The sequence below is a fragment of the Mus caroli genome, unplaced genomic scaffold (genome assembly GCF_978045245.1).
Source record: "Mus caroli unplaced genomic scaffold, Mus_caroli_1 scaffold_13, whole genome shotgun sequence".
Taxonomy (NCBI): Eukaryota; Metazoa; Chordata; class Mammalia; order Rodentia; family Muridae; genus Mus; species Mus caroli.
The window spans coordinates 64,479,293-64,506,683 of NW_028227268.1; the positions used below are offsets into that span (position 1 = coordinate 64,479,293).

At 41.3% G+C, this 27,391-nt stretch overlaps 2 protein-coding genes across 2 annotated transcripts; both read left to right on the plus strand.

The window, feature by feature from the left end:
- Positions 1 to 3,168: 3,168 nt before the first annotated feature.
- LOC110305451 (olfactory receptor 2T29-like) lies at positions 3,169 to 4,825 on the plus strand. The gene is made up of 2 exons (XM_085829992.1): positions 3,169 to 3,198; positions 3,860 to 4,825. Exons 1-2 carry the CDS (start codon positions 3,169 to 3,171, stop codon positions 4,823 to 4,825), a joined length of 996 nt encoding a protein of 331 aa, XP_085686118.1.
- A 12,949-nt stretch (positions 4,826 to 17,774) lies between these two features.
- LOC110305441 (olfactory receptor 2T29-like) lies at positions 17,775 to 19,421 on the plus strand. Its single transcript, XM_029483956.2, has 2 exons — positions 17,775 to 17,804; positions 18,462 to 19,421. Exons 1-2 carry the CDS (start codon positions 17,775 to 17,777, stop codon positions 19,419 to 19,421), a joined length of 990 nt encoding a protein of 329 aa, XP_029339816.2.
- Positions 19,422 to 27,391: the final 7,970 nt, after the last annotated feature.

Here is a 27,391-nt window from a genome sequence, read left to right on the forward strand (position 1 = left end):
AGGGGATTTTCAGAGAGGAAACTAGGAAAGGGGATAGCATTTGAAATGTAAATGAAGAAAACATCTAATTAAAAAAGAAAAAAATGAAAAGAAAAAAGAAAAAAAGAATATGGTTTGTGACTGACAGCAGAACACGGGATGATGGGGTGAGGGAAGGACAAGATGGAGCATGAAGGATGAGGCCTCGTGTGGCTTACCATGAATTATAAGGTGCAGTATCTACCACACAGCAGCTGAACCCCAAGCTTCCGAGTCCGCACCTACGTAAAACATGTCACAAAAGTCACTGGAAGTTTATATGAACACATACCCAGAAGGAGAGAGAGGAGGAGGAGGAGAGAGTTCTGGGAGGGAGAGAATTCTGCACAGTGAACGAGAGCCTAGACATACAATAGCTGACTCGAGTTGGACCAGATTGTTATTTGTGATTGTAATATTCCAGGTTATTGTTAATGATGGCTGTGATTTTCTACTATAAAAAAAACCCACCACCACCACCAACAGAAGAGTAAATCGGGCTTAACAGAGGTTTCTGTTAGCGTCCATGGCTCTCTTAATTGCATTCGTCTTTAAAGTCCCAGATGGGAGATATTAACAGAAATCTTTACCTGGGAATGAGTAGAGTCCAGCCAGGGATGACGTAACTTGGCTCCTGTTCCTTCTGCACTTAACCAGGTGATGTTCCTTGGTTCATCCGGCTAAGGGTACAGCTGCATCTGCATCTGATGGTGAGTAAAACCGGACAGGAGAGTCAGCACGACACAGGGTGGTCACTTCACAGTCTGCTTGATATTTGTGGGGTTTGTTTGTAATCTTTTTTTCCAATTTTTTATTAGGTATTTTCTTCATTTACATTTCAAATGCTATCCCGAAAGTCCCCCCATACCCTCCCTGCCCCCTGCTCTCCTACCCACCCACTCCCACTTCTTGGCTCTGGTGTTCCCCTGTACTGGGGTTAATGTAGAGAAAAGAATCTCTGACTTTTTCGTTTTCCTTTTCTTTTTCTTTTCCCTTTTCTTTTTCTTTTTCTTTTCCTTTTTCTTTTTCTTCTTCTTCTTCTTCTTCTTCTTCTTCTTCTTCTTCTTCTTCTTCTTCTTCTTCTTCTTCTTTTTTTTTTTTTTGATTTTAAGATACAGTTTCTCTGTGTATACCTGGGTGCCCTGGCTTTCACTCATTCTGTAGATCAGGCAGGACTCTGACTGTGTCACCTGAGTTAGATGTCACATCATGTGGCAACACACCTGGCTTCTTCCTAAACTTTCCCTTTAGTATTTCCTTACTGAATTATTTTTAAAACTACTGAATTAGGTCAAATGTGTTCCTACTTTAACTAACATGTGTTTGGTGTTTTTCAGAGAAGGCATCTCCACTATCTGCCTGTCCTACACACACACACACACACACACACACACACACACAGACACACACAGACACACACTCACGCACACACACACACACACACACACAGACAGACACACACACACACACACACACACACCAGTCTTGCCTTGATAAGATTGGTAATCCCCCTGCCTCAGTGCCACAAGTACAAGGATTATACTAGGTATCTGCCAACACCCACCCTTCCTCCTCTATTTTTAAGTATTCATGTGACAATACATTAGTTTCCAAAACTGTGTCTTGTGTTGTTTGTTTAATTTCAAGTGTGGGCCCATTTTGAGGGTTGCAAAAATGTAAAGATAACCATCTCAATCTTATCATATGAAGCAGACAGTAGGTGACATAAATTCACACTGTACATTCCTGGGGAAGTACTGCTTCCCATAGAACAAAGGCAGGTGCCCACTCCGTGCTTATTCACAGGGCAAGCACTTGTTCTATCAATGGTTGTGTGAAGTGAGGCAGATGCCTGAGACACCAAGCTTCTCTTCTCTAAAAGAAGATGCTGAGTCCTATGGAAGCACCAGGGTGGCTCAGGGATGCTTCTGGTTTGGGATGCTGCTCTGTCATTTCTCTGCCTTCACTGTTAGTAATACAAAAGGTTAACGATGCACCAAGCTGTCCACAGGACATCAGATGGCACAGCATGGGTAAGGACAACACAGCTCCCAATCCCTTGCCTTCTGCAGACACCACATTCCTGATCTCACTGCTGCCTGGTGACAATGATGCCCGTGGTCCCCACTTAACAGAAGCTCTGACCTTCCCAGCACACCTCCTGCCCCTCACCTGCCTCCTGACCTCCACTCAGACAGCAGAAGGTGTTCAGGGCTTCTCATAGCCTGTGGCTTCCTCCCCGGTCTTTGTTCAGTGTTCACAAACATAAACTGAGTCAGCAGGTAAACAGAAGGTGAATGTCAGAAAGCTTTTTATAATTGAATAGATCTGAGTCTCCTTTCACAAATACAGCTTAGTAAAACAGAAATCTACCTTGTTTCTCTCTATCTCTCAGTCTATTTCCTGTCTGTATTATACCCATCTCGTCCTACAGGTCTCAGATCTGTCTGGTATTTATGGGAAGGCATCAAGAACCTCTCTGCTCCATCAGCATCTTGGGCACCGCATGGCTCTTTAAGACTTCAGTATCAGGTTTGCCTTTCGGTTTTTAATTTTAGAATCATGACAGAGATATAAAGTGTTGCTGAGACTTGTGACTGCTGTCCAAACAAGCCCTCCTTGAAGCAGCTGATAACATCTCAGAAAGAGATTTCATTTTCTTCCTATTGCTTTGAGCTACCAAAATGTAGTATCAACTACTTCAGAAATAAAAAAATAAAAAAAAACATTAAAAATCTCCTGTCTTAAAAGTACAAGTGGAAGAGGCATTTCTGAGTCTGGGTACATTCTATCTGACACTGTTTCTCACTCTGCTGTGCCTATTGAAGCCTTCAAGCTTAGTTCACATCCATGTGCTATTTTCCCAGCATAGCTGGACACTGACCTTGTTAGTGCACTCAAGGTTCATGTGTCCCTGGATTTCCCTCAGCATCTAACACAGAGACCGCCTGTGAGTGTGGGGTGGAAGGATCAGTGAACAGCTCTCTGGAGCAGCTCAGGACTGTGTTCCCTCTGCTTCTCAGACTCCATGAGGAAGTGGTTAAAGTGCACAGAGATACTGCTGCCACAGCCTGACCTGGCCACCAGCAGTGACTGCTAAACCCTCAGTCTGCTGCTGAAGCTTAGAGCAAATGGACAACCTGTGAGGAGATGGACTTGGAGAAGCAGAGGCCAAAAATGGTGATGCTTTCCACTGTCTAGCCAGCATGACTTAAATTTGCATAGTATGTGTATTTGTATATGGACACTTTCATATGAATATGTTTATATACATGAATGTTGAAAGAGCATTTATTTAACACATAGATGTGGGACTCTTCAAATTCAATATATTGTATGTGTTATTCAGTTAAATATTTTGCCATATTATTTTAAAAACAGTATTCTTGAATGAATACTAAACTGGAGAGTATATCCCATATTATCTTGACATTAGAGGCAGCTCTGCACTGGTTCTTAACAATAACTTGTGTATTCACTCATTTTCTTAATAATATGCTTGGTTGCTTGTTTGCACTTTACTTTCATTACCCTTTGCTTGCTTGTTTGGTCAGTAATTCACTCTTTTTATCAAGAGCATAAAAACATCCAGCAAATTTGAACAACTTGTTGAGAGACAACATTGTTTTTCATGAGAAGGATCGCCACCATGAACTGTGGTAGCTTTAATTTGAGTTGTTATGGCTCTAACCATATATGTGAATTCTTACTTTCTCAAATTTCTTAAATTTTACACAGATTATCTTTATCAGATCCACAATCCCAGAAAACCTTCTCAGGACAGTAGACTTTTGTGCTGATTGTTACGTAGTGACTACACCAAAGCATCTTAGTTGCCTAGGAGACACCCAGGGACAGAACAACCTGGATGAACAACTACACTGGACAGTCAGATTTCACCCTGGTGGGACTCTTCAGTCAATCTGAACACCCTGCCCTGCTTGCTGTGGTCATATTTGTGGTTTTCCTGATGGCCTTGTCTGGAAACGCCCTCCTGATCCTGCTGATACTCTCTGACATCCACCTCCACACACCCATGTACTTTTTTATCAGCCAGCTGTCCCTCATGGACATGATGTACATTTCTGTCACTGTGCCCAAGATGCTCATGGACCAGGTCCTGGGGAGCCACAAGATCTCAGCTGCTGCCTGTGGGGTGCAGATGTTCTTATACATGTCACTAGGAGGTTCAGAATTTTTGCTTCTGGCTGCTATGTCTTATGACCGCTATGTGGCCATCTGCCATCCACTTCGGTATCCTGTCCTCATGAACCATAGAGTGTGTCTCCTCCTGATATCAACCTGTTGGATCCTAGGATCCTTGGATGGCTTCATGTTCACCCCTGTCACCATGACCTTCCCATTCTGTGGATCCCGGAAGATCTATAACTTCTTCTGTGAGGTCCCTGCTGTGACAAAGCTCTCCTGCTCAGACACCTGGCTCTATGAGACCCTCATGTATGTGTGCTGTGTGCTCATGATTATCATCCCTGTGACAGTCATTTCAGGCTCCTATTCATCCATCCTCCTCACTGTTCTCAGGATGAACTCAGCAGAGGGCAGGAAGAAGGCACTTGCCACCTGCTCCTCCCACATGACTGTAGTCATCCTCTTCTATGGCGCTGCTATCTATACCTACATTTTCCCTGCCTCCCTCCACACCCCTGAGAAGGACATGGTGGTGTCTGTGTTTTACACCATACTCACCCCTCTGTTGAACCCACTAATCTATAGTCTTAGGAATAAGAATGTCACAGAGGCTATGAAGAAACTGTTGGGTGAAAACCCCTCTTTCCAGAAACAGTGAAGTAAACAATCAGGAGTGCATACTTACTTTTCTTTTTTGTTTGTTTGTTTTGTTTTGTTTTGTTTTTCGAGACAGGGTTTCTCTGTGTAGCCCTGGCTGTCCTGGAACTCACTCTATAGACCAGGCTGGCCTTGAACTCAGAAATCTGCCTGCCTCTGCCTCCGGAGTGCTGGGATTAAAGGTGTGTGCCACCACGCCCGGCTTGCATAGTTACTTTTCTTGTCTCTACACATCTGTTGTTCCAGGTCTCATGCTGATGCTTCATGTCTCATTCCATATGGATTCCTATGTGAAGAATTTTTTGTCTATTCCCCAAATCCCATCATTAACATACTTCTCCTCCATTCACAAACTCTACTTTTATTCTGTCTTTGTTACCTTTTGTGAAGTTAATAATGTCTACTTTTCTGTGGTACCATGGTCTTACCATTCAAAACTTATGTCCTATGGTGCAATAAATGGTCATAATGTGTTCAGCTGATAAAGCAAAGAGTGAGTTGTAAGAAACATGCTTAGTGATGTTAACAAGAAGTAAATTGAGATAAACGGTAAATTGATTTAATTCTGTGTATTTTATTGAAAATTTATGTAAATTTGAAATCGGGTTTAAAAAAGAGCAAGATATAATTTTCTCCCTTTAGCTCCTATATTATGATATAGAAAACATAAAGGTTAAGAGACATTCAAATCTGTATAGTACAATTCTCCCCAAGGGTTTCAAATTGTCAGTGTAGCCATATTTGCATATAAATATATCCCTCAAAACCAAACACAGCTTCTATTTAAGGAAATAGGAATCACTTACTCTTGAGCCAAATATGAAGGACCATGGCCCAGAAACATGGATTCAGGTTTCCCCAATGACTTTTTCCAAAGTCTCATAAAATGTTACAAAGCACAAACAAGTCATAAGTCATAACTCAAGGCATTTTCAACTACCCTTGTAGAAACAGCAGGACTGGGGTTGTAGCCAAGTGGGGAAATCTCTGCCATGGTTCTCAGCTGCTGTCTGGTCATAGGTAAAGCTTTTAGTGTCAGGGAAGCAAGCCTTCTGAGAAGCCAGTACACTCCAAAAGGTGTCACCTGATTGTCACAGGGATGCTGACAGAAACCACAGTGAGCAATGAATTAAGGACACTGTGGACAGCCTGGGGTAAGTGGGCTCTGTCTCTGTACTGTTCTAAAGCTCCATGTTCCCAGAAGTTCTAATCAGTTTGCCAAGTGCAGAGTCTTTAACGTGTGTTTGGCTTTGTCCTCTGAGAACCTCAGTGCATTGTCCCATGATTACCAAGCATAAACCTTGGTGCATGAGAAGGCCAAGTCCTGTTTTATGACCTGAGGTGAAGAGGCTCATTCCCAGGTGTCTGGAGAAGCAGGGCAGCATCTTTAGGAGAGGTATCTAGTGCAGCCATTCTAATCTTGGTCTGATTTGCTTCCACTCTCTGTCTCTGACACAGAATTTACACGTGACATGTTACAGGAATGTCTTACTTGAAGTTAAATTAGAGAAACAGCAGTGAGGTCAAGGAAAGTAAAAGCAACAAATGAGAGAAACAGGTTTCTAAATCCACAAGAACTAGAATTAAACCAGGCTGCCTGTCTGTTTAGAATATTTGACATGATTCAGAATCTTGTAAATTTGCTTTCTCTTCAGCAGTCTGGCTACATAGCTGTAATTTCATCTGCTCTGGCTACTGATGCCTCTCTCTCTGCCTAGGCTGTCTAACATGGGCCAGAGACCCCTATTCAGGAAAGAAGCCAAATCAGTCTTGCCACAATTTCATATCTCCAGTGGACTTTCTCAAAGATCTAAGAAAAATACCAACTGTTAATCTCCAGCAGTCACATGCACAAGAACACACGCACCCTCACATGCATGTGCCCAGTCAGATGTGCAAACACACATACATACCACACACACACATAAACAGGAAGAATAGAATTTAATGATCTACCATGTGACCACTTCTCACTACCTCCCTGCTGGCCTCTAAGTCAGCACAGCATAGAGTAAGTGTACATCAAGATTGTACCACAGTACTGTTCCCTGTGGCTCAGTCATAGACCAGCCTAGATGTCCGGCAACATGGAAATGGATAATAGAGAAAATGGTTTCTACATACACAAATGAAAACGTAAACCATACAAGAACAAAGTTATTTGAAAATATTGCATGGATACTATGTCACCTAAGTTGCTGTAGCTTTGAAAAAAAAAACAAGTGTATGCAGTGTGTGAATAGTGTCTGTCCTTTCTATTTGCACACCTTAGCTTTGTGGGGCTTGGTTTTGCCAACTAGAATTTCAAGGTGAAAATTAAGTTAACATGTACGTTGTGCTAAAAACTTAAGTGAGCAGTGAGTTTGCAATAATTTCAATAAATACTACAAAATTGCAGTTACATGTAGCCTCAGATGTCAGTTGAATTTTAAAAATGAAGTGGAATATGTATGTACCTCTAAAATCCAATTTTTTTAGAAGACCAAAACAAAAAACAAAATAAAGAAATCTAACTTTGTCATTATTAAATAAAAATATCAAACACTTAAGCCATTTTTAAACATGAAACAACAAATAGAAATCATAAAAATAGCTTGGACACAAACTTGGTGGACAGACCCATGGTCCCCAGCGGACTCTCCACATCCCAAGCACCCTAGCACACCCAGGATCCTAGGATCACCTGTAAGTAGAACACAACATATGATCTAACACCACCGGGAGTGACCGGGACCAGCAGGAACCAGGAATGCAGGATCCCTGCCCAACTGGTGGCTCGGGTTCTTTCAGGTCAGCACTAGCACTGGTCTACCTTGGTTGCAAACGCAGCGGACAGTCCCACAGCCCGCAAAGGAGATACCACTCCCAGGCCCTCTAACATGCCCAGGATCCAGGATCCCAGGTACTTGGTCACACCAGGATCTCAGGGTCTCAGAGGAAGCATGAATCCCAGGAACTCTGACACACCCAGAATCTCAGGATCACAGGATCCCAGAATCACAGGATCACAGAGAGATCTGGACCTGAGGAGTTCTGGCTCAACAGGGAATACAGGAAGGACAGGCTCCACTCAGATATAGTGAAGGCAGGGAGCACTTGAGATAATCAGATGGCAGGAGGCAAGCATAAGAAAAGAAGCAACAGAAACCAAGGTTTCTTGGCATCATCAGAACCCAATTCTCCCACCATAGCAAGTCCTGAATACACTGTCACACCAGAAAAGCAACATATGTATCTGAAGTCACTTCTCATGAGGATGATGGAGAACTTCAAGAAGGACATAAATAACTCCCTTAAAGAAATACAGGAGAACACAGGTAAACAGCTAGAAGCCCTTATAGAGGAAACACAAAAATCCCTTAAAGAATTGCAGGAAAACACATCCAAATAGGTGAAGGAATTGAACAAAACCATCCAGGATCGAGAAATGGAAGTAGAAACAATAAAGAAATCACAAGGGGAGACAACTCTGGAGATAGAAACCCAGTAAAGAAATCAGGAGTCATAGATTCAAGCATCACCAACAGAATACAAGAGATAGAAGAGAGAATCCCAGGTGCAGAAGATACCATAGAAAACATTGACACAACAATCAAAGAAGATGCAAAATGCAAAATGATCCTAACTCAAAACATACAGTAAATCCAGGACACGATGAGAAGACCAAATTTAAGGATAATGGGTCTAGAACAGAATGAAGATTTCCAACTTAAAGGGCCAGTAAATATTTTCAACAAAATTATAGAAGAAAACTTCCCTAACCTAAAGAAAGAGATGCCCATGAACATACATTCTTGTATACATTCTCGCCTACAGAACTCCAAATAGTTTGGGACAGAAAAGAAATTCCTCCTGTCATATAATAATCAAAACACCAAATGCACAAAACAAAGAAAGAAATTAAAAGCAGTAAGGGAAAAAGGTTAAATAACATATAAGGGCAGACCTATCAGAATTACACCAGACTTCTCACCAGAGACTAAGAAAGCCAGAGGATCCTAGGCAGATGTCATACAGACGCTAAGAGACCAAAAATGCCAGCCGAGGCTATTATACCCAGCAAAACTCTCAATTACCAAAGATGGAGAAACCAAAGTATTCCATGACAAAACCAAATTTACACAGTATCTTTCCACAAATCCAGCCCTTCAAAGGATAATAAAGGGAAAACTCCAACACAAGGAGGGAAACCACACCCTAGAAAAAGCAAGAAAGTAATCTTTCAACAAACCTAAAAGAAAATAGCCACATGAACTGAATTCCACTTCTAACAACAACAACAAAAAAAATAAGAAGCAAAAATTACTTTTCCTTAATATCTCTTAATATCAATGGACTCAATTCCCCAATAAAAAGACATAGACTAACAGATTGGTTACATAAACAGGACCCAGCATTTTGCTGCAAACAGGAAACATACCTCAGTGACAAAGACAGACACTACCTCAGAGTAAAAGGCTGGAAAACAATTTTCCAAGCAAATGGTCCCAATCAACAAGCTGGAGTAGTCATTCTAATATCCACTTTCAACCTAAAGTTATCAAAAAAGATAAGTAGGGACACTTCATACTCATCAAGGTAAAATCTACCAAGATGAACTCTCAATTCTGAACATCTGTGCTCCAAATGCAAGGGCATCTACATTCATACAAGAAACTTTACTAAAGCTCAAAGCACACATTGAACTACACACAATAATAGTGGGAGACTTCAACACCCCACTCTCATCAATGGACAGAACATAGAAACAGAAACTGAATGGAGACACACTGAAACTAACAGAAGTTATGAAACAAATAGATTTAAAAGATATCTACACAACATTTTATCCTAAAACAAAAGGATATACCTTCTTCTCAGCACCTCATGGTACCGTCTCATGCAATCTATTAGATCACATGGACTAAGGCTGATCTTCAATGACAACATAAATAATAGAAAACCCACATCTACATGGAAGCTGAACAACTCTATACTCAATGATAACTTGGGCAAAGAAGAAAGAAAGAAAGAAATTGAAGACTTTTTAGAGTTTGATGAAAATGAAGCCACAACATACCCAAACTTATGGGACACAATGAAAGCATTTGTAAGAGGAAAAGTCATAACTCTGAGTGCCTCCACAAAGAAACTGGAAAGAGAATGCAGTAGCAGCTTGACAGCACACCTGAAAGCTTTAGAACAAAAAGAAGCAAATTCACCCAAGAGGAGTAGACTGCAAGAAATAATCAAACTCAGGGCTGAGATCAACCAAGTGAAAACAAAAAGAACTAAACAAACAAACAAACAAACAAACAAAAATCAACCAAACCAGAAGCTGGTTCTTTGAGAAAATCAACAAAATACATAAACCCTTAGCCAGGCTAACTAGAGGGCAAAGGGATAGTATCCTAATTAACAAAATCACAATTGAAAAGGGAGACATAACAAACAGAAACCAAGGAAATCCAAAAAATCATCAGATCCTACAACAAAAGCCTATATTCAACAAAACTGAAAAACCTCGATGAAATGGACAATTTTCTAGGTAAATATGAGGTACCAAAGTTAAATCAGGATCAGATCAACAATCTAAACAGTCCCATGTCCCCCAAAAGAAATAGAAACAATCATTAATAGTCTCCTGACCAAAAAAAGGGGCAGGACCAGATGGGTTTAGTGCAGAATTCTATCAGGCCTTCAAAGAAGGCCTAATACCAATACTGATCAAACTATTCCACAAAATAGAAACAGAAGGTACTCTACCCAATTCATTCTACAAAGTCACAATTACTCTGATACTTAAACCACACAAAGACCCAACAAGGAAAAAGAACTATAGACCAATTTTCCTTATGAATATCGATGCAAAATTACTCAATAAAATTCTGGCAAACGGAATCCAAAAACACATCAAAATGATCATCCATCATGGTCAAGTAGGCTTCATCTTAGGGATGCAAGGATGGTTCAATATACAGAAATCCATCAACATAATCCACTATATAAACAAACTCAAAGAAAAAACAACATATGGTCATCTCATTAGATGCTGAGAAAGCATTTGACAAAATTCAGTACCCGTTCATGGTAAAAGTCTTGGAAAAGATCAGGAATTCAAGGCTCATACCTAAACACAGTAAAGAAATTTAGAGCAAACCAGTAGCCAACATCAAACTAAGTGGAGAGAAACTTGAAACAATCCCACCAAAATCAGGGAATAGGCAAGGGGCTGCCCATTCTCTCCCTACCTATTAAATATAGTGCTTGAAGTCCTAGCCAGAGCAACTAGACAACAAAAGGAGATCAAAGGGATACAAATTGGGAAGGAAGAAATCAAAATACCACTACTTGCAGATGATATGATAGTACACTTAAGTGACCCAAAAAATTCCACCACAGAACTCTTAAGCCTGATAAACAACTTAAGTGAAGTAACTGGATATAAAATTAACTCAAACAAATCAGTAGCCTTCCTCTACTGAAAGGATAAACAGACTGAGAAAGAAATTAGGAAAACTACACCCTTCACAATAGTCACAAATAATATAAAATACCTTGGTGTGACTCTAACCAAGAAAATGAAATATCTTTGTGACAAGAACTTCAAGTCTATGAAGAAAGAAATCGGAGAAGATCTCACAAGATGAAAAGAGCTCCCATGCTCATGGATTGGCAGGATTAATATAGTAAAAATGGCCATCTTGCCGAAAGCAATCTACAGATCCAATGCAATCCCCATCAAAATTCCAACTCAATTTTTCACAGAGTTAGAATTAGCAATTTGCAAATTCATCTGGAATAACAACAGCAACAACAAAAAACTAGGATAGCAAGAACTATTCTCAACAATAAAAGAACCTCTGGTGGAATCACCATCCCTGACCTCAAGCTGTACTACACAGCAATTGTGATAAAAATGGCATGGTACTGGTACAGCGACAGACAGACAAATCAATGGAATAGAATTGAAGACCCAGAAATGAACCCACACACCTATGATCACTTGATCTTTGACAAGAGAGGTAAAACCATCCAGTGGAAAAAAGACAGCATTTTCAACAAATGGTGCTGGCTCAGCTAGCGGTTAGCATGTAGAAGAATGCGAATTGATCCATTCTTATCTCCTTGTACAAAGCTCAAGTCTACGTGGATCAAGGACCTTCACATAAAACCGAAGACACTGAAACTTATAGAGGAGAAAGTGGGGAAAAGCCTCAAAGATATGGACACAGGGTGAAAATTACTGAACAGAACAGCAATGGCTTGTGCTGTAAGATCAAAAATTGACAAATGGAACCTCATAAAATTGCAAAACTTCTGAAAGGCAAAAGACACTGTCAATAAGACAAAAAGGCAACCAACAGACTGGGAAAGGATCTTTACCTATCCTAAATCAGATAGGGGACTAATATCCAGTATATACAAAGAACTCAAGAAGGTGGACTCCAGAAAATCAAATAACCCTATTTTAAAAAGGGATACAGAGCTAAACAAAGAATTCTCAACTGAGGAATACAGAAGGGCTGAGAAGCACCTAAAAATTGTTCAACGTTCTTAGTCATCAGAGAAATGCAAATCAAAACAACCCTGAGATTCCACCTCACACCAGACAGAATGGCTAAGATAAAAAATTCAGGTGACAGAAGATGCTGGCAAAGATGTGGAGAAAGAGGAACACTCTTCCATTGTTGGTGGAATTGCAAGCTGGTACAACCACTCTGGAAATCAGTTGGGCGGTTCCTCAGAAAATTGGACATAGTACTACTGGAGGATCCAGCAATACCACTCCTGGGCATATACCCAGAAGATGTTCCAATTGTAATAAGGACACATGTTCCACTATGTTCATAGAACCCTTATTTATAATAGCCAGGAGCTGGAAAAAACCCAAAGTCCCTCAACAGAGGAATGGATACAGAAAATGTGGTACATTTACACAATGGAGTACTATGTAGCTATTAAAAACAATGAATTTATGAAATTCTTAGACAAATGGATGGATCTGAAGGATATCATCCTGAGTGAGGTAACCCAATCACAAAAGAACACACATGGTATGCACTCACTGATAAGAAACTTGGAATACCCAAGATACAATTTGCAAAACACGGGAATCTCAAGAAGAAGGAAAACCAAAGTGTGGATACTTTGTTCCTTCCTAGAAGGGGGAACAAAATACCCATGGAAGGATTTACACAGACAAAGTTCAGAGCTGAGACTGAAGGAAGGACCATCCAGAGACTGCCCCACCTGGGGATCCATCCCATAAACAACCACTAAAATGAGACACTGTTGTGGATACCAACAAGAGCTTACTAACAGGAGCCTGATATAGCTGTCTCCTGAGAGGCTCTTCCTCTGGCTGACAAATACAGAAGTGAATTCTCACAGTCACCCATTGGATGGAGCACCAGGTCCCCAATGAAGGAGCCAGAGAAATACCCAGGGAGCTGAACGGGACTGAAGCCCCATAGAAGGAACATCCAATATAAACTAACCAGTATCCCCAGAGCTCCCTGGAACTAAACCACCAACCAAAGAAAACACATGGTGGAACTCATGGCTCTAGCTATATATATTTAGCAGAGGATGGCCTAGTCAGTCATCAATGGGAGGAGAGGCCCTTGGTCCTGTGAAGGCTCTGTGCCCCAGTATAAGGGAATGCCAGTGTCAGCAAAAGGGAGTGGGTGGGTTTGTGTGCCTGGGGAGGATTGATAGGGGGTTTTCACATGGGAAACTAGGAAAGGGGTTAACATTTGAAATGTAAATAAAGAATATATCTAATAAAAATAAAGAAAATTGGAAATAGTTCTACCCCAAGACCCAGCTATACCACTCCTGGGCATATACCCAAAAGATGCCCAACTGTACTATAGGGACACTTGCTCAACTATGTTCATAGCAGCTTTCTCCATAATTGCCAACAACTGGAAAGAACCTACATGTCCTTCAACTGAAGAAAGGATAAAGAAAATGTGGTACATTTACACAATGGAACACTATTCTGCTATTAAAAACAAAGGCATCATGAAATGTACAGGCAAATGAATGGAACTAAAAAATATCATCCCGAGTGAAATAACCCTGACACAGAAGACACACATGGTGTATGTACTCCCTTATAAGTGGACATTAGCCATAAAGTATAGGGTAACCATGCTACAATACACAGACCCAAAGAAACTAAGTAGTAAGGTGAGCCCAAAGGAGAATGTTTGAATCTCATTCAGAGGGGGAAATAAAATAGACATTGGAGGTGGATGGATAGAGGAAATGATAGGAGAGGGTGATGAGGGAACAGGGATGGCAATCAGGTGTCGTGAGGTGGGACAAGCAAGGGCTGAGAAATTGATGGGGCATCTCTGGGACAGAAATCTGGGCCAGGGGAGACTCCCTTGAGTATATGGGGGTGACCCTCGCACTGCCTCCTAGTAGCCAGAAATATGACTAAAGGGGACACCTCCTGAAGCCAGGTGGGACTTCCAGTGGAGAGAAAGAGACAACCCACCCACAAAACTTTCAACCCAAAATTTATTCTGCCCACAAGATGCACAGGAATAAAGATGGAGCAGAGATTGAGGGTACGAATGGCCAACCAATGACTGGCCCAAATTGAGACCCATCCCATGGGAGAGAGCCAACCCCGTCACTATTAGTGATATTCTGTGATGAATGCAAGCAGGAGGCTAACATAATTGTCTCCTGAGAGGCTTCATCCTGCAGCTGATGGAAACAGATGCAGAGACCCACAGCCAAACAGCAGGCCAAGCTCCAGGAGCCTTGTGAAAGAGTAGGGGGATAGTATTGAGCGAGCTAGATGATCAAGGATGCCAGAAGAAGACCTACAAAGTAAACTAACCTGTGCCCATGAGGGCTCACGGAGATTGGACCAACAACCAAAGATCATGCAGGATCTGGACCTAGGTCCCCTACACATTTTCAGCAGATGTGCAGCTTAGTGTTCATGTGGGTCCCCTAACAATTGGTGTAGGGGTTGTCTCTGACTCAGTTGTCTATCATTGAATCTCCTCTTTTAGCTGTGCTGCCTTGCCAGGCCTTAGTGGGAGAGGATGTGCCTAGTCCTGCTGTGACTTGATGTCCCAAGGTGGAATGGTACCCAAGGGAGGGGATTTCCCTTCACTGGGGAGAAGAAGTGGGGATAGTGTAGGGAGGGACTTCTGATGATGGGTCTGGGAGAAGAAGATGAGGGTTGCTGTGATCAAAAAGTAAATTGAGTAAATAAATATATTAATGAAAAAAAGAGTCAGTGTTTACAACATAGCAGCTGAGCCCCAAGCTTCTGAGTCAACACATATGAAAAAGAAGGAAAAAAATGTCATAAAACTACTGGAATTTATAGAACACACACACATACAGAAAGAGACAGAGACAGAGAGACAGAGAGAGAGACAGAGGGAGGAAGGGTAGGAGAAGGAGAGAATTATGTACAATGAACTATAACTCAGACATGTAATAACTGACATACAATCATCATGTTGTGCCTAGCTTTTACTTATGATGATGATATTCCAAGTTATTGTGAATACTGGCTATGATTTTTAATTTCAGCAAATCTAAAGAGTAAAAATCAGCCTGTGGCAGAGGATACTGTTACCATCCCTGACTTTCTTGTGTATACCCTTCTTTAAAGTCCCAGAGCGGAGATATTAACAAAAATCTTTATCTGGGAATGAGTGGAGTCCAGCCAAGAATGACGTCACTTGGCTCCTGTTCCTTGTGCATATAACCAGCTACTGTCCCTTGGTCCAGACAGCCCAGGCTACAGCTGCACCTGCATCTGATGGTGAGTAGGACTGAACAGGAGAGTCTGTATGGCACAGGGTGGTCACTCTACAGTCTATTCTTTCTTTACAGGCCTAGGTTATCCTTTATTCTTTACTGCCTTATTTATTATAGGGAGGAAAGAAATTTTGTCACCTTTCCTTCTGTCTTCCTCTTCCTCCTCCTTCTTTTCCTCCACCTCCTCCTACACTTCTCCTTATCCTTCTCTTCTTCTTCCTCCTTCTCCTTCTTCTTGGCTTTTGGATTTTCCTGTATATTCCTGGCTGTCCTTCAACGTCCTCTATAGAGCAGACTGGCCTAAAACTCAGATATCTACATGCCTCTGCTTCTCTAGTGCTGGCATTAAAATTATGCACTACCATACCCAGCATTTTCCTAAAGTTTCTCTTTACGGGAACTGTGACTTTTTTCTAACTAATAAGTGAAGCAATGTGTTTCACACACACACACACACACACACACACACACACACACACACACACACACCACCACCACCACCACCACCACCACCACCACCACCACCACACAGCAGACTTCGCTTTATTTGATTGATGATCTCCCTGCCTTGATCTCATGAGTGCTAGCATTCTGGTTGACATCTACCACCACACCCACCCTTCCTTCTGTGTTTTCAAGAGTTCCTATGACAGCATTAATCTTCCATTTCTTTGTGGTTTAATTTCAACTGTGGTCCATTCTTGAAAGTTATAATAATGTAAAATAACTACCTTAATCTTATCATATGAAACAGACAGTGGGTTATCTAAAATCAACCTGTACATTCCTGGGGAAATGATGTTTCCCATAGAACCCAGGCAGGTGCCCACTCTGTGCCTACTCATCGGTACATACTGATTCTGTCAGTGGCTGTGTGACATGAGGCAGAAGCCTGAGACTGAGTTTCACTTCTATTTGCATCCCATGGAAGCACCAGGTGGCTCAGGGATGCTGCTGGCTTGGGATGCTGCTCTGTCATTGTTCTGCCTTCACAAAAGGTTAACAAGGCACCAAGCTGTTCACAAGACATCAAAAGGCACAGCATGGGTAAGGACAACACAGCTCCCAATCCCTTGCCTTCTGCAGACACCACATTCCTGATCTCACTGCTGACTGAGGACACTAATGCCAGTGATCCCTACATTACAGAGGGCTCTGACCTTCCCAGCACACCCCCTGCCCCTCACCTGCCTCCTGACCTCCACTCAGCCAGCAGAAAATGTTCAGGGCTTCTCATAGCCTGTGGCTTCCTGCCTGGTCTTTGTTCACTGTGTTCACAAACATAAATTGAGTCAGCAGGTAAACAGAAGGTGAATGTTGGAAAGCTTACATTTTAAAAATATATCAAAGTGCCTCTCATGAATATGCTTTGTAAAATGGAAATCTGTCTTGTTTCACCCAATCTCTCAATCTATTTCCTTGCTATGACCTGCCCATCTCCTCCCATAGGTATCAGATCTGTCTGGCAAGCATTTGTAGACATCTAGAATATTGAGTATTCTCTGCACCATCAGCAGCTCGAGCATAACATGGTGATTTAAGGACTTCAGTATCAGGTTTGCTTTTCTGTTTTTATTTTTAGAATCATGATATAGATATAAAATGTTGCTAAGACTTGTGACTGCTGTTCCAACAATCCTTGCCTTGAAACAACTGCTAATGTCTCAGAAAAAAAAATGTCATCTCCTTCCTAATGCTGAGAGATATCAAATGTAATATCTACTAATTTTCAAACAAAAAAATTTAAATCTCTTGTCTTAAAAGTACAAATGGAAGAGGCATTTCTGAGTCTGGGTACATTCTATCTGACACTGTTTCTCACTCTGCTATGCCTATTGAAACCTTCAAGCTTAGTTCACATCCATGTGCTATTTTCCCAGCATAGCTGGACACTGACCTTGTTTAGTGCACTCAAGGTTCATGTGTCCCTGGACTTCCCTCAGAATCTAACACAAAGGCCTCCTGGGAGTGTGGAGTGGTGGTAACAGTGAATGACTCTCAGGAGCAACTTAGGGCTGTCTGTGTTCCCTCTGCTTCTCAGACTCCATGAGGAAGTGGCTGAAGTCCACACAGATGCTGCTGCCACAGCCTGACCTGGCCACCAGCAGTGACTGCTAAACCCTCAGTCTGCTGCTGAAGCTTAGAGCAAATGGAGAGCCTGTGAGGAGATGAACTTTGAGAGGCAGAGACCAGAAAAGGTGGGACTTTCAGTTAACTCTGTCTAACCAATGTTAGATGAGAAAACACGTTACTTGTATTGTTACATCTATATTTTCATATTAATATGTTTATATGAATGTATATTTAAAGAGCATTTATCTATCAAAACAAAGAATTATAGGACAGTTCAAATTCAATTTTAAGTAGACTGGATGCATTACTCAGCTAAGATCTTGGACCATATTATTTTAAAACCACATTCTTCAGTGAATGCTAAACTGGAGTATGTCCCATATTGTGTTAATATCAAAAGCAGTTCTGCAATGGCTCTGAAGAATAATTTGCATATTCATTAATATTCTGAATAATGTGTTTGATTAATTGTTTGCATTTCACTTTCACTGGTTTTTGTTTATTTTCACTATTTTTGTTAATAATGAAAAATTCATTATGCAAATTTGAAGAACTTGTTGAACTTGAGAACACGTTTGTCATCAGGAAAGATCATGGCCGTGAACTACAGCAGCTCTACTCTGAGGGGTGATGACCACACATGTAAATTCTTACTTTATTAAGTTCCTTGTATTGTAGGAAGATTATCATTCTCAGATACAGGAGCTGAGACTTTTCACCATAGTATACTTGTGCACTTATCAATAGGCAGTCACTAACCTAAAAGCTTCTTGGTTGCCTAGGAGACATCCAGGGACATCACCACCTGGATGAGCAACTATACTGGACAATTTTCAGATTTCACCCTGGTGGGATTCTTCAGTCAATCCAAACACCCTGCCCTGCTTGCTGTGGTCATATTTGTGGTTTTCCTGATGGCCTTGTCTGGGAACGCCCTCCTGATCCTGCTGATACTCTCTGACACCCACCTCCACACACCCATGTACTTTTTTATCAGCCAGCTGTCCCTCATGGACATGATGTACATTTCTGTCACTGTGCCCAAGATGCTCATGGACCAGGTTCTGGGGAGCCACAAGATCTCAGCTACTGCCTGTGGGATGCAGATGTTCCTGTACCTGTCAATAGGAGGGTCAGAATTTTTGCTTCTGGCTGCTATGTCTTATGACCGCTATGTGGCCATCTGCTGTCCACTCCGGTATCCTGTCCTTATGAACCACAGGGTTTGTCTCCTCCTGATGTCTGTATGTTGGGTCCTGGGATCTTTGGATGGCTTTATGCTCACCCCTGTCACCATGACCTTCCCATTCTGTGGATCCCGGGAGATCCATCACTTCTTCTGTGAGGTCCCTGCTGTGACAAAGCTCTCCTGCTCAGACACCTGGCTCTATGAGACCCTCATGTATGTGTGCTGTGTGCTCATGATTCTCATCCCTGTGACAGTCATTTCAGGCTCCTATTCATCCATCCTCCTCACTGTTCTCAGGATGAACTCAGCAGAGGGCAGGAAGAAGGCCCTTGCCACCTGCTCCTCCCACATGACTGTGGTCACCCTCTTCTATGGCGCTGCTGTCTATACCTACATGCTCCCTGGCTCCCTCCACACCCCTGAGAAGGACATGGTGGTGTCTGTGTTTTACACCATACTCACCCCTCTGTTGAACCCACTAATCTATAGTTTTAGGAATAAGAATGTCACAGAGGCTATGAAGAAATTGTTGGGTGTGAGCACCCCACAATAGATAAGTAATCTGGAATGCATCTTTCTTTTCCTTGTTTCTACACATTTGTTGATCCAGGTCTCATGCTCAGTTTATTCTTGACCCATCATGTCCCATTTCATAGACATGATGAAGAACTATTTTTTTGAAGAACTATTTCTCTAATCTGACATTTTCTTCATTTGATATACTTTTTGTGTATTCAAACTCTTTATATGTAGTTTGTAAATATTACATTTTATGAAGTCGGTAATGGCCATTTAATTTTGTGTGTCAATAATGTCATCATTCAAAAGTCATGTCATTGTGCATATGATGTGTGAAACGGATAAAATATAGAGAGTTGAAAGAAAGGTTGTTAACAAAATTATCAAGGGATGAGTTGACATAATTGGCCTATTGAAATAATTTTGCGTACTTTCTTGATAATTTATGTGAATTTGAAATTGGATAAAAATAAAGAACACGATACAGTTTTCTCTCTTCAGCTTCTCTATTGTGTTATAGTAAAAATAGAGGTTAAAAGAAAGTTAAATCTGGATATGTCATGCAGCCCTGAAAGTTTTAGATTGTTGATGTACCTGTGTTTGCATATAAGTGAATCCCTCAAAGTGCAACACATCTCTCACTTCAAAGAAAATTAGTAATCACTTATTCTTGAGCCACAAATGGGTGACCATTTTTGATATTTGCCCTGTACCAGATGTGAGCTTAGTGAAAATCTTTTCCCATTCCAAAGCCTGCTGTTTTGTCCTACAGATGGTGTCCTTTCCTTACAGAAGCTTTTGAGTTTCATGAGGTCCCATTTATTAATTGTTGATTTAAGTGTGTACACTCTCTATGTTCTGTTTATGATGTTGTCTCCTGTGTAAATGCGTTCAAGGATATTCTCTACTTTCTCTTCTATGAAGTTCAATGTATCTGGTTTTATGTTGAAGTCTTTGATCCACTTGGACTTTAGTTTTGTTCAGGATGATACATATTGATCTATTTGTGTTTTCTGCATACAGACACAAAGTTAGACTAGCACCATTTGTCAAAGATGTGTCTCTCTGGCTTCTGTATCAAAAAATCAGTTGTCCATAGGTGTGTGAATTTATATCTGGGTCTTCGATTTGATTCTATTAATCAATATGTCTGCTGTTATACCAATACCAGGTAGGTTTGATGACCATAGCTCTGTAGTAGAGCTTCCAATCAGGGATGATGATTCCTTTAAAAGTTCTCATAGTGTTCAGATTGTTCTCCTGATCCTGTGGTGTTTGTTTGTTAGCTTTTGGTTTTCATTTGAAGTTGAGTACTTTTGTTTCGTGGTCTACAAAACTTATGTTGATATTTTGACGTGTATTGCTTGTGGATCTGTAGGCTGCTTTTGGTAGCACGGCCATTTTCACTGTGTTGATTCTACTTGTCCATGAGAGTAGGAGATCTTTCCATCTTCTAGTGTCTTCTCCAATTTCTTTCTTCAAAGGGTTGAAGTTTTATCATAAGCCTTTCATTTGCTTGATCAGGGTTACCCCCAAGATATTTTATATTATTTGTGGCTATTGTGAAAGGTGTTTCCCTGCCTCCTTTCTCATCCCCTTTATTGTTTATATACAGGAGGGTTACTGGGTTTTTTTGAGTTAATCTTTTATCCAGCCTTTGCTAAAGGGGTTTATCAGTTGTAGGAGTTCCCTGATAGAAATTTTGAGGTCACTTATAGCAATACTTTGACTTCTTCCTTTCCAATTTGTATCCTCTTAATCTCCTTTAGCTGTCTTATTGTTCTAGCTAGAATTTTAAGTACTATATTGAAAACATGTGGAGAGAGTAGACAGCCTTGTTTTGTTCTCAATTTTAGTAGTATTGTTTTGAGTTTATCTCCATTTAGTTTGACAATAGTTATAGGCTTGTTGCTGTAAATGGCCTTTATTATATTGAGGTATGTCCCTTAAATCCCCAATCTCTACAATACTTTTGTCATGGCAGGGTGTTGGATTTTTCAAAAGCTCTTTTGGCATCTAGTAAGATGATCATGTGGGTTTTATTCTCTCAGTTTGTTTATTTCATGAATTACATTAACTGATTTTCTAATGTTGAACCATCCTAGTATCTCTGGGATGAAGCCTACGTGGCCATGGTGTGTAATGGTTCTTTTGTTCTGGAATTGAGTTTGCATGCATTTTATTGAGTATTTTTATATTTATGTTCATAAGGGAAATTAATCAATAATTCATTTTCTTTGTTGAATCTTTGTGCGGTTTGAGTGTCAGGGTGATCATGGCCTCATTAAATTTTGTGGGATATAGTCTCTCAGCTGTTCTCTCTGGTTTTACACAGACTGGGGACCTCTGTTCAGGTACTTCTGATTTTAAGAATCTCCATTGAGAAGTCAGATGTAATTCTAATAAGTTTCTCTTCATATGTTACTTGGTCTTTTTTCCCTTGCAGCTTTTAATATCATCTGTTTGTTCTGTCTATTTGGTATATTGGTTATTTATCTTCAATCCTGAGATTCTCTCTTGCATCTCTTGTATTCTGTTGGTGATGCCTGCATCTATAGTTCCTGTCACAAATACCTCTGTTTGTGTTTTCTATATTGCTTCAAGTTCCATTCTCAGGTCTTGAACAGTTTTATTCATATGTTTGGTTTGTTTCTTTGACTATCTTGACTTTTCTAATGGTATTTACTCATTCTCTCTTTAAAGACCTATATCAACTTCATAAAGTTTGTTTTAAGGACTTTTCCTTGAGCCTCACCTGCATTAGAATAGTCAGGCCTGCTGTAGTAATATACCTGGGCCCTGGTGGTGACATATTGCCCTCAAAGTTTCTGCTGTGCTCTTGTGCTGGCATCTAGACATCCACATTTGGAGTAATTATAGTTTGTGGTGCAGATTTCTGATTAAGTGGATATAAACTTGACCCTTTTGATATTAGACTAACCTTTTGTGATGGTTTGAATGTCCTAGGCTCAGGAAGTGGCACTACTAACAGGTGTGGCCTTGTTGGAGGGAATTTGTCATTGTGAGAAAGGGCTTTAAGACCTTCATCCTAGCTCCCTGAAAGCCAATCTTCTGTTTGCCTTAGGAATAAGATGTAGAACTCCCAGCTCTTCCTACATCATGCATGTGTGGATGTTGCCATGCCCCTGCCTTGATGATAGTGGACTAAATCAGACCCAATTGCATGGTCCTTATAAGAGTTGCTTCAGTCATGATGTCTGTTCACAGCAGTAAAACCCTAAGACTTTTTTAAAAGCCCAGGTTATCAGGACTGCCTTTTAGGTCTGGATGAGTGATACTCAGACATTGATCACCCAAACCTCATACCAACACACTCTCCACATTGTGGCTCCTATGGCATTGCCCAGAGTCTCTTGCAAAAGCTCTGAGCTCCCCTTGTGACTGGTGACATAGATTTGTTATTTCCACTAACTACTGGTTCACCCTGTGTATTTGTGGGGAGATTGTGTTGTGTATAGGCTTCTATTATATCCATTTCTGTTTGTATTACATTTCTATGACTTATCTGTACTATAGCATGGGTTTATCATTTCTTATTACATAATATTTGATTGTTTAATTGCACTAATTTTTGCCATTTTCCAAAAGAGATCCCCATGAGTCAGTTTCTAGGACTCTACAAAGCCTTCCTGTTTCAAGCTGAAGAATTTTGTGCACAGAATGGGCAGTGTCACTGGTGACACTGAGATGGAGTACTATCACCTTGGTAGCTGCATATGCTCCTCACTATGCATTAGATGCTGGGTAGTCAGAAACTATTGGTGGTCCCGCCCTGACACCCTGCAGAACCTGAGACATCTGTGTCCTAACAACAGCTAATCAGCTGTCTTAAGTACTGGATACAGCCTGGAGTCCCACAGAGCCTCTGTCAACGAAACTTGATGCAGCTGCCCAAGACCAGCAGCTATAGGGAAGGAACCCATTTCTTTCCACATCCCCTGCCAATGTCCACCCAGGGTTGCACTTAAACCAAGTGTAAAAGGAGTCAAGACACTGTTCCATCTGTAGGCTAAATTCTTGGGTGCCTGTGAGGGCTGAGTTCAGAAGGTGGCCAGCGGGCTTGATAAATATTGGACACTGTGTGACCAGAGGATGGAATGGGAACAGTGCCGTGGTATTGGAAAGTGATCAGAAACCTTTAGCATTCAGAAACAGTTCGTAACAATTTGGCTGCAGGTCAAGAGTGCAGAGTTGGCTCTGTTTTCCACCCTGTGTATTCTAGCTCCGGCTACATAGTGTGTGTCACTGTGTCTGCACAACTGTCTGCAGATTATGGAAGGCTATGATTTTTAAAGTGTGGTTTTTGCTCAGCTGTGTGTAATATCAAAATTTACATTTCCATTTAAGCCATTTGTATTTATAGATTATTCTATAACTTTCAGGTCTCTATTTAAGTTGAAAAGAAAACATTTAAACTGAAGGCAGCTCTAAAGAATATGGTTTGTGATCCGGCCGGATCAGCACTGGGGTAGCGGGAGCGCAGGGTTGCCTGACACCCACCAGCTACCCACGACCCCCGCCGCAGGATTTTGGGACTGCTGGTGAGTGGAACACAGCTTCTGCTCCAATCCAATTGCGCGGGACCTGAGACTGCATTAGTTAGGGAAGCAGAAACCGGCCTGAGTAGGGCCACAGGCCTCATCCGGCCAGATCAGCGCCGGGGTAGCAGGAGCGCAGGGTTGCCTGACACCCGCCAGCTACCCACGATCCCCGCCGCAGGATTTTGGGACTGCTGGGGAGTGGAACACAGCTTCTGCTCCAATCCAATTGCGCGGGACCTGAGACTGCATTAGTTAGGGAAGCAGAAACCGGCCTGAGTAGGGCCACAGGCCTCATCCGGCCGGATCAGCGCCGGGGTAGCAGGAGCGGAGGGTTGCCTGACACCCGCCAGCTACCCACGACCCCCGCCGCAGGATTTTGGGACTGCTGGTGAGTGGAACACAGCTTCTGTTCCAGTCCAATCACGCGGGACCTGAGACTGCTCTGGTTGGGGAGAGAGAAATCCGGCCTACATAGGGCCACAACCCTCTTCCGGTCAGAAAAGCACCGGGGCAGCTGGGGCGCAGGGTCGGCTGACACTCACTAGCTACCCACAACACCCACCACAGGATCTTAAGACTTCTGGAGAGTGGAACACAGCTTCTGCTCCAATCCAATTGCACGCGGGACCAGAGACTGCATTAGTTAGGGAAGCAGAAAAACGGCCTGTGTAGGACCACAGGCCTCTTCCTGCTGGACCAGCACCGGGGTACCGTCAGCTACCCACGACCCCCGCCGCAGGATTTAGAGACTGCTGGTGAGTGGAACACAGCTTCTGCTCCAATCTTTAAACAGTGACAACTATAACAACTAACCCCAGAGATTACCAGATGGCGAAAGGTAAACGTAATAATCTTACTAACAGAAACCAAGACCACTCACCATCATCAGAACCCAGCACCCCCACTTCGCCCAGTCCAGGGCACCTCAACACACCGGAAAAGCTAGACACGGATTTAAAAGCATATCTCCTGATGATGATAGAGAACTTCAAGAAGGACTTTAATAACACACTTAAAGAAATGCAGGAGAACACTGCTAAACAGGCAGAAGACAATAAAGAGAAAGCACAAAAATCCCTTAAAGAATTGCAGGAGAACACTGCTAAAGAGTTACAGATCCTTAAAGAAAAACACGATAACATAATCAAACAGGTAGAAGTCCTTACAGAAAAACAGGAAAACACATCCAAACAGATGATGGAAATGAACAAAACCATACTAGACCTAAAAAGGGAAGTAGACACAATAAAGAAAACCCAAAATGAGGCAACACTGGAGATAGAAACCCTAGGAAAGAAATCTGGAACCATAGATAAGAGCATCAGCAACAGAATACAAGAGATGGAAGAGAGAATCTCAGGTGCAGAAGATTCCATAGAGAACATCGGCACAACAATCAAGGAAAATGTAAAATGCAAAAAGATCCTAACTCAAAACATCCAAGAAATACAGGACGCAATGAGAAGACCAAACCTACGGATAATAGGAGTGGATGAGAATGAAGATTTTCAACTCAAAGGACCAGCAAACATCTTCAACAAAATTATAGAAGAAAACTTCCCAAATCTAAAGAAAGAGATGCCCATGAACATACAAGAAGCCTACAGAACTCCAAATAGACTGGACCAGAAAAGAAATACCTCCCGACACATAATAATCAGAGCAACAAATGCTCTAAATAAAGATAGAATACTAAAAGCAGTAAGAGAAAAAGGCCAAGTAACATATAAAGGCAAGCCTATCAGAATTACACCAGATTTTTCACCAGAGACTATGAAAGCCAGAAGATCCTGGACGGATGTTATACAGACACTAAAAGAACACAAATTCCAGCCCAGACTACTATACCCAGCCAAACTCTCAATTAACATAGATGGAGAAACCAAAGTATTCCACGACAAAACCAAATTCACACATTATCTTTCCACGAATCCAGCCCTTCAAAGGATAATAACAGAAAAAAACCAATACAAGGACAGGAACCACGCCCTAGAAACAACAAGAAGGTAATCCCTCAACAAACCTAAAAGAAGACAGCCACAAGAACAAAATGCCAACTTTAACAACAAAAATAACAGGAAACAACAATTACTTTTCCTTAATATCTCTTAATATCAATGGACTCAACTCCCCGATAAAAAGACATAGACTAACAAACTGGCTACACAAACAAGACCCAACATTTTGCTGCTTACAGGAAACTCATCTCAGAGAAAAGGATAGACACTACCTCAGAATGAAAGGCTGGAAAACAATTTTCCAAGCAAATGGCATGAAGAAACAAGCTGGAGTAGCCATTCTAATATCTGATAAGATTGACTTCCAACCCAAAGTCATTAAAAAAGACAGGGAGGGACACTTCATACTCATCAAAGGTAAAATCCTCCAAGAGGAACTATCAATCCTGAATATCTATGCTCCAAATACAAAGGCAGCCACATTCATTAAAGAAACTTTAGTAAAGCTCAAAGCACACATTGCACCTCATACAATAATAGTGGGAGACTTCAACACACCACTTTCACCAATGGACAGATCATGGAAACAGAAACTAAACAGGGACACAGTGAAACTAACAGAAATTATGAATCAAATGGATCTGGCAGATATCTACAGAACATTCTATCCTAAAACAAAAGGATATACCTTCTTCTCAGCACCTCATGGTACCTTCTCCAAAATTGACCACATAATTGGTCACAAAGCAGGCCTCAACAGATATAAAAATATTGAAATTGTCCCATGCATCCTATCAGATCACCATGGACTAAGGCTGATCTTCAATAACAAAATAAATAATAGAAAGCCAACCTTCACGTGGAAACTGAACAACACTCTTCTCAATGATACCTTGGTCAAGGAAGGAATAAAGAAAGAAATTAAGGACTTTTTAGAGTTCAATGAAAATGAAGCCACAACATACCCAAACTTATGGGATGCAATGAAAGCATTTCTAAGAGGAAAACTCATAGCTATGAGTGCCTCCAAAAGGAAACTAGAGAGAGCACACATTAGCAGCTTGACAACACACCTAAAAGCACTAGAACAAAAGGAAGCAAATTCACCCAAGAGGAGTAGACTGCAGGAAATAATCAAACTCAGGGGTGAAATCAACCAAGTGGAAACAAGAAAAACTATTCAAAGAATCAACCAATCAAGGAGCTGGTTCTTTGAGAAAATCAACAAGATAGATAAACCCTTAGCCAGACTCACTAGAGGGCACAGGGAAAGCATCCTAATTAACAAAATCAGAAATGAAAAAGGAGACATAACAACAGATCCTGAAGACATCCAAAACACCATCAGATCCTTCTACCAAAGGCTATACTCAACAAAACTGGAGAACCTGGATGAAATGGAGAAGTTCCTAGACAGATACCAGGTACCAAAGTTGAATCAAGATCAGGTTAATGATCTAAACAGCCCTATATCCCCCAAAGAA

Coding starts and splice junctions, on each gene's coding strand:
- LOC110305451 (XM_085829992.1), top strand. CDS start 3,169: ATGGACTTGGAGAAGCAGAGGCCAAAAATG. Junction 3,199..3,859: donor AGAAGCAGAGGCCAAAAATG/GTGATGCTTTCC, acceptor TTAGTTGCCTAG/GAGACACCCAGGGACAGAAC.
- LOC110305441 (XM_029483956.2), top strand. CDS start 17,775: ATGAACTTTGAGAGGCAGAGACCAGAAAAG. Junction 17,805..18,461: donor AGAGGCAGAGACCAGAAAAG/GTGGGACTTTCA, acceptor TTGGTTGCCTAG/GAGACATCCAGGGACATCAC.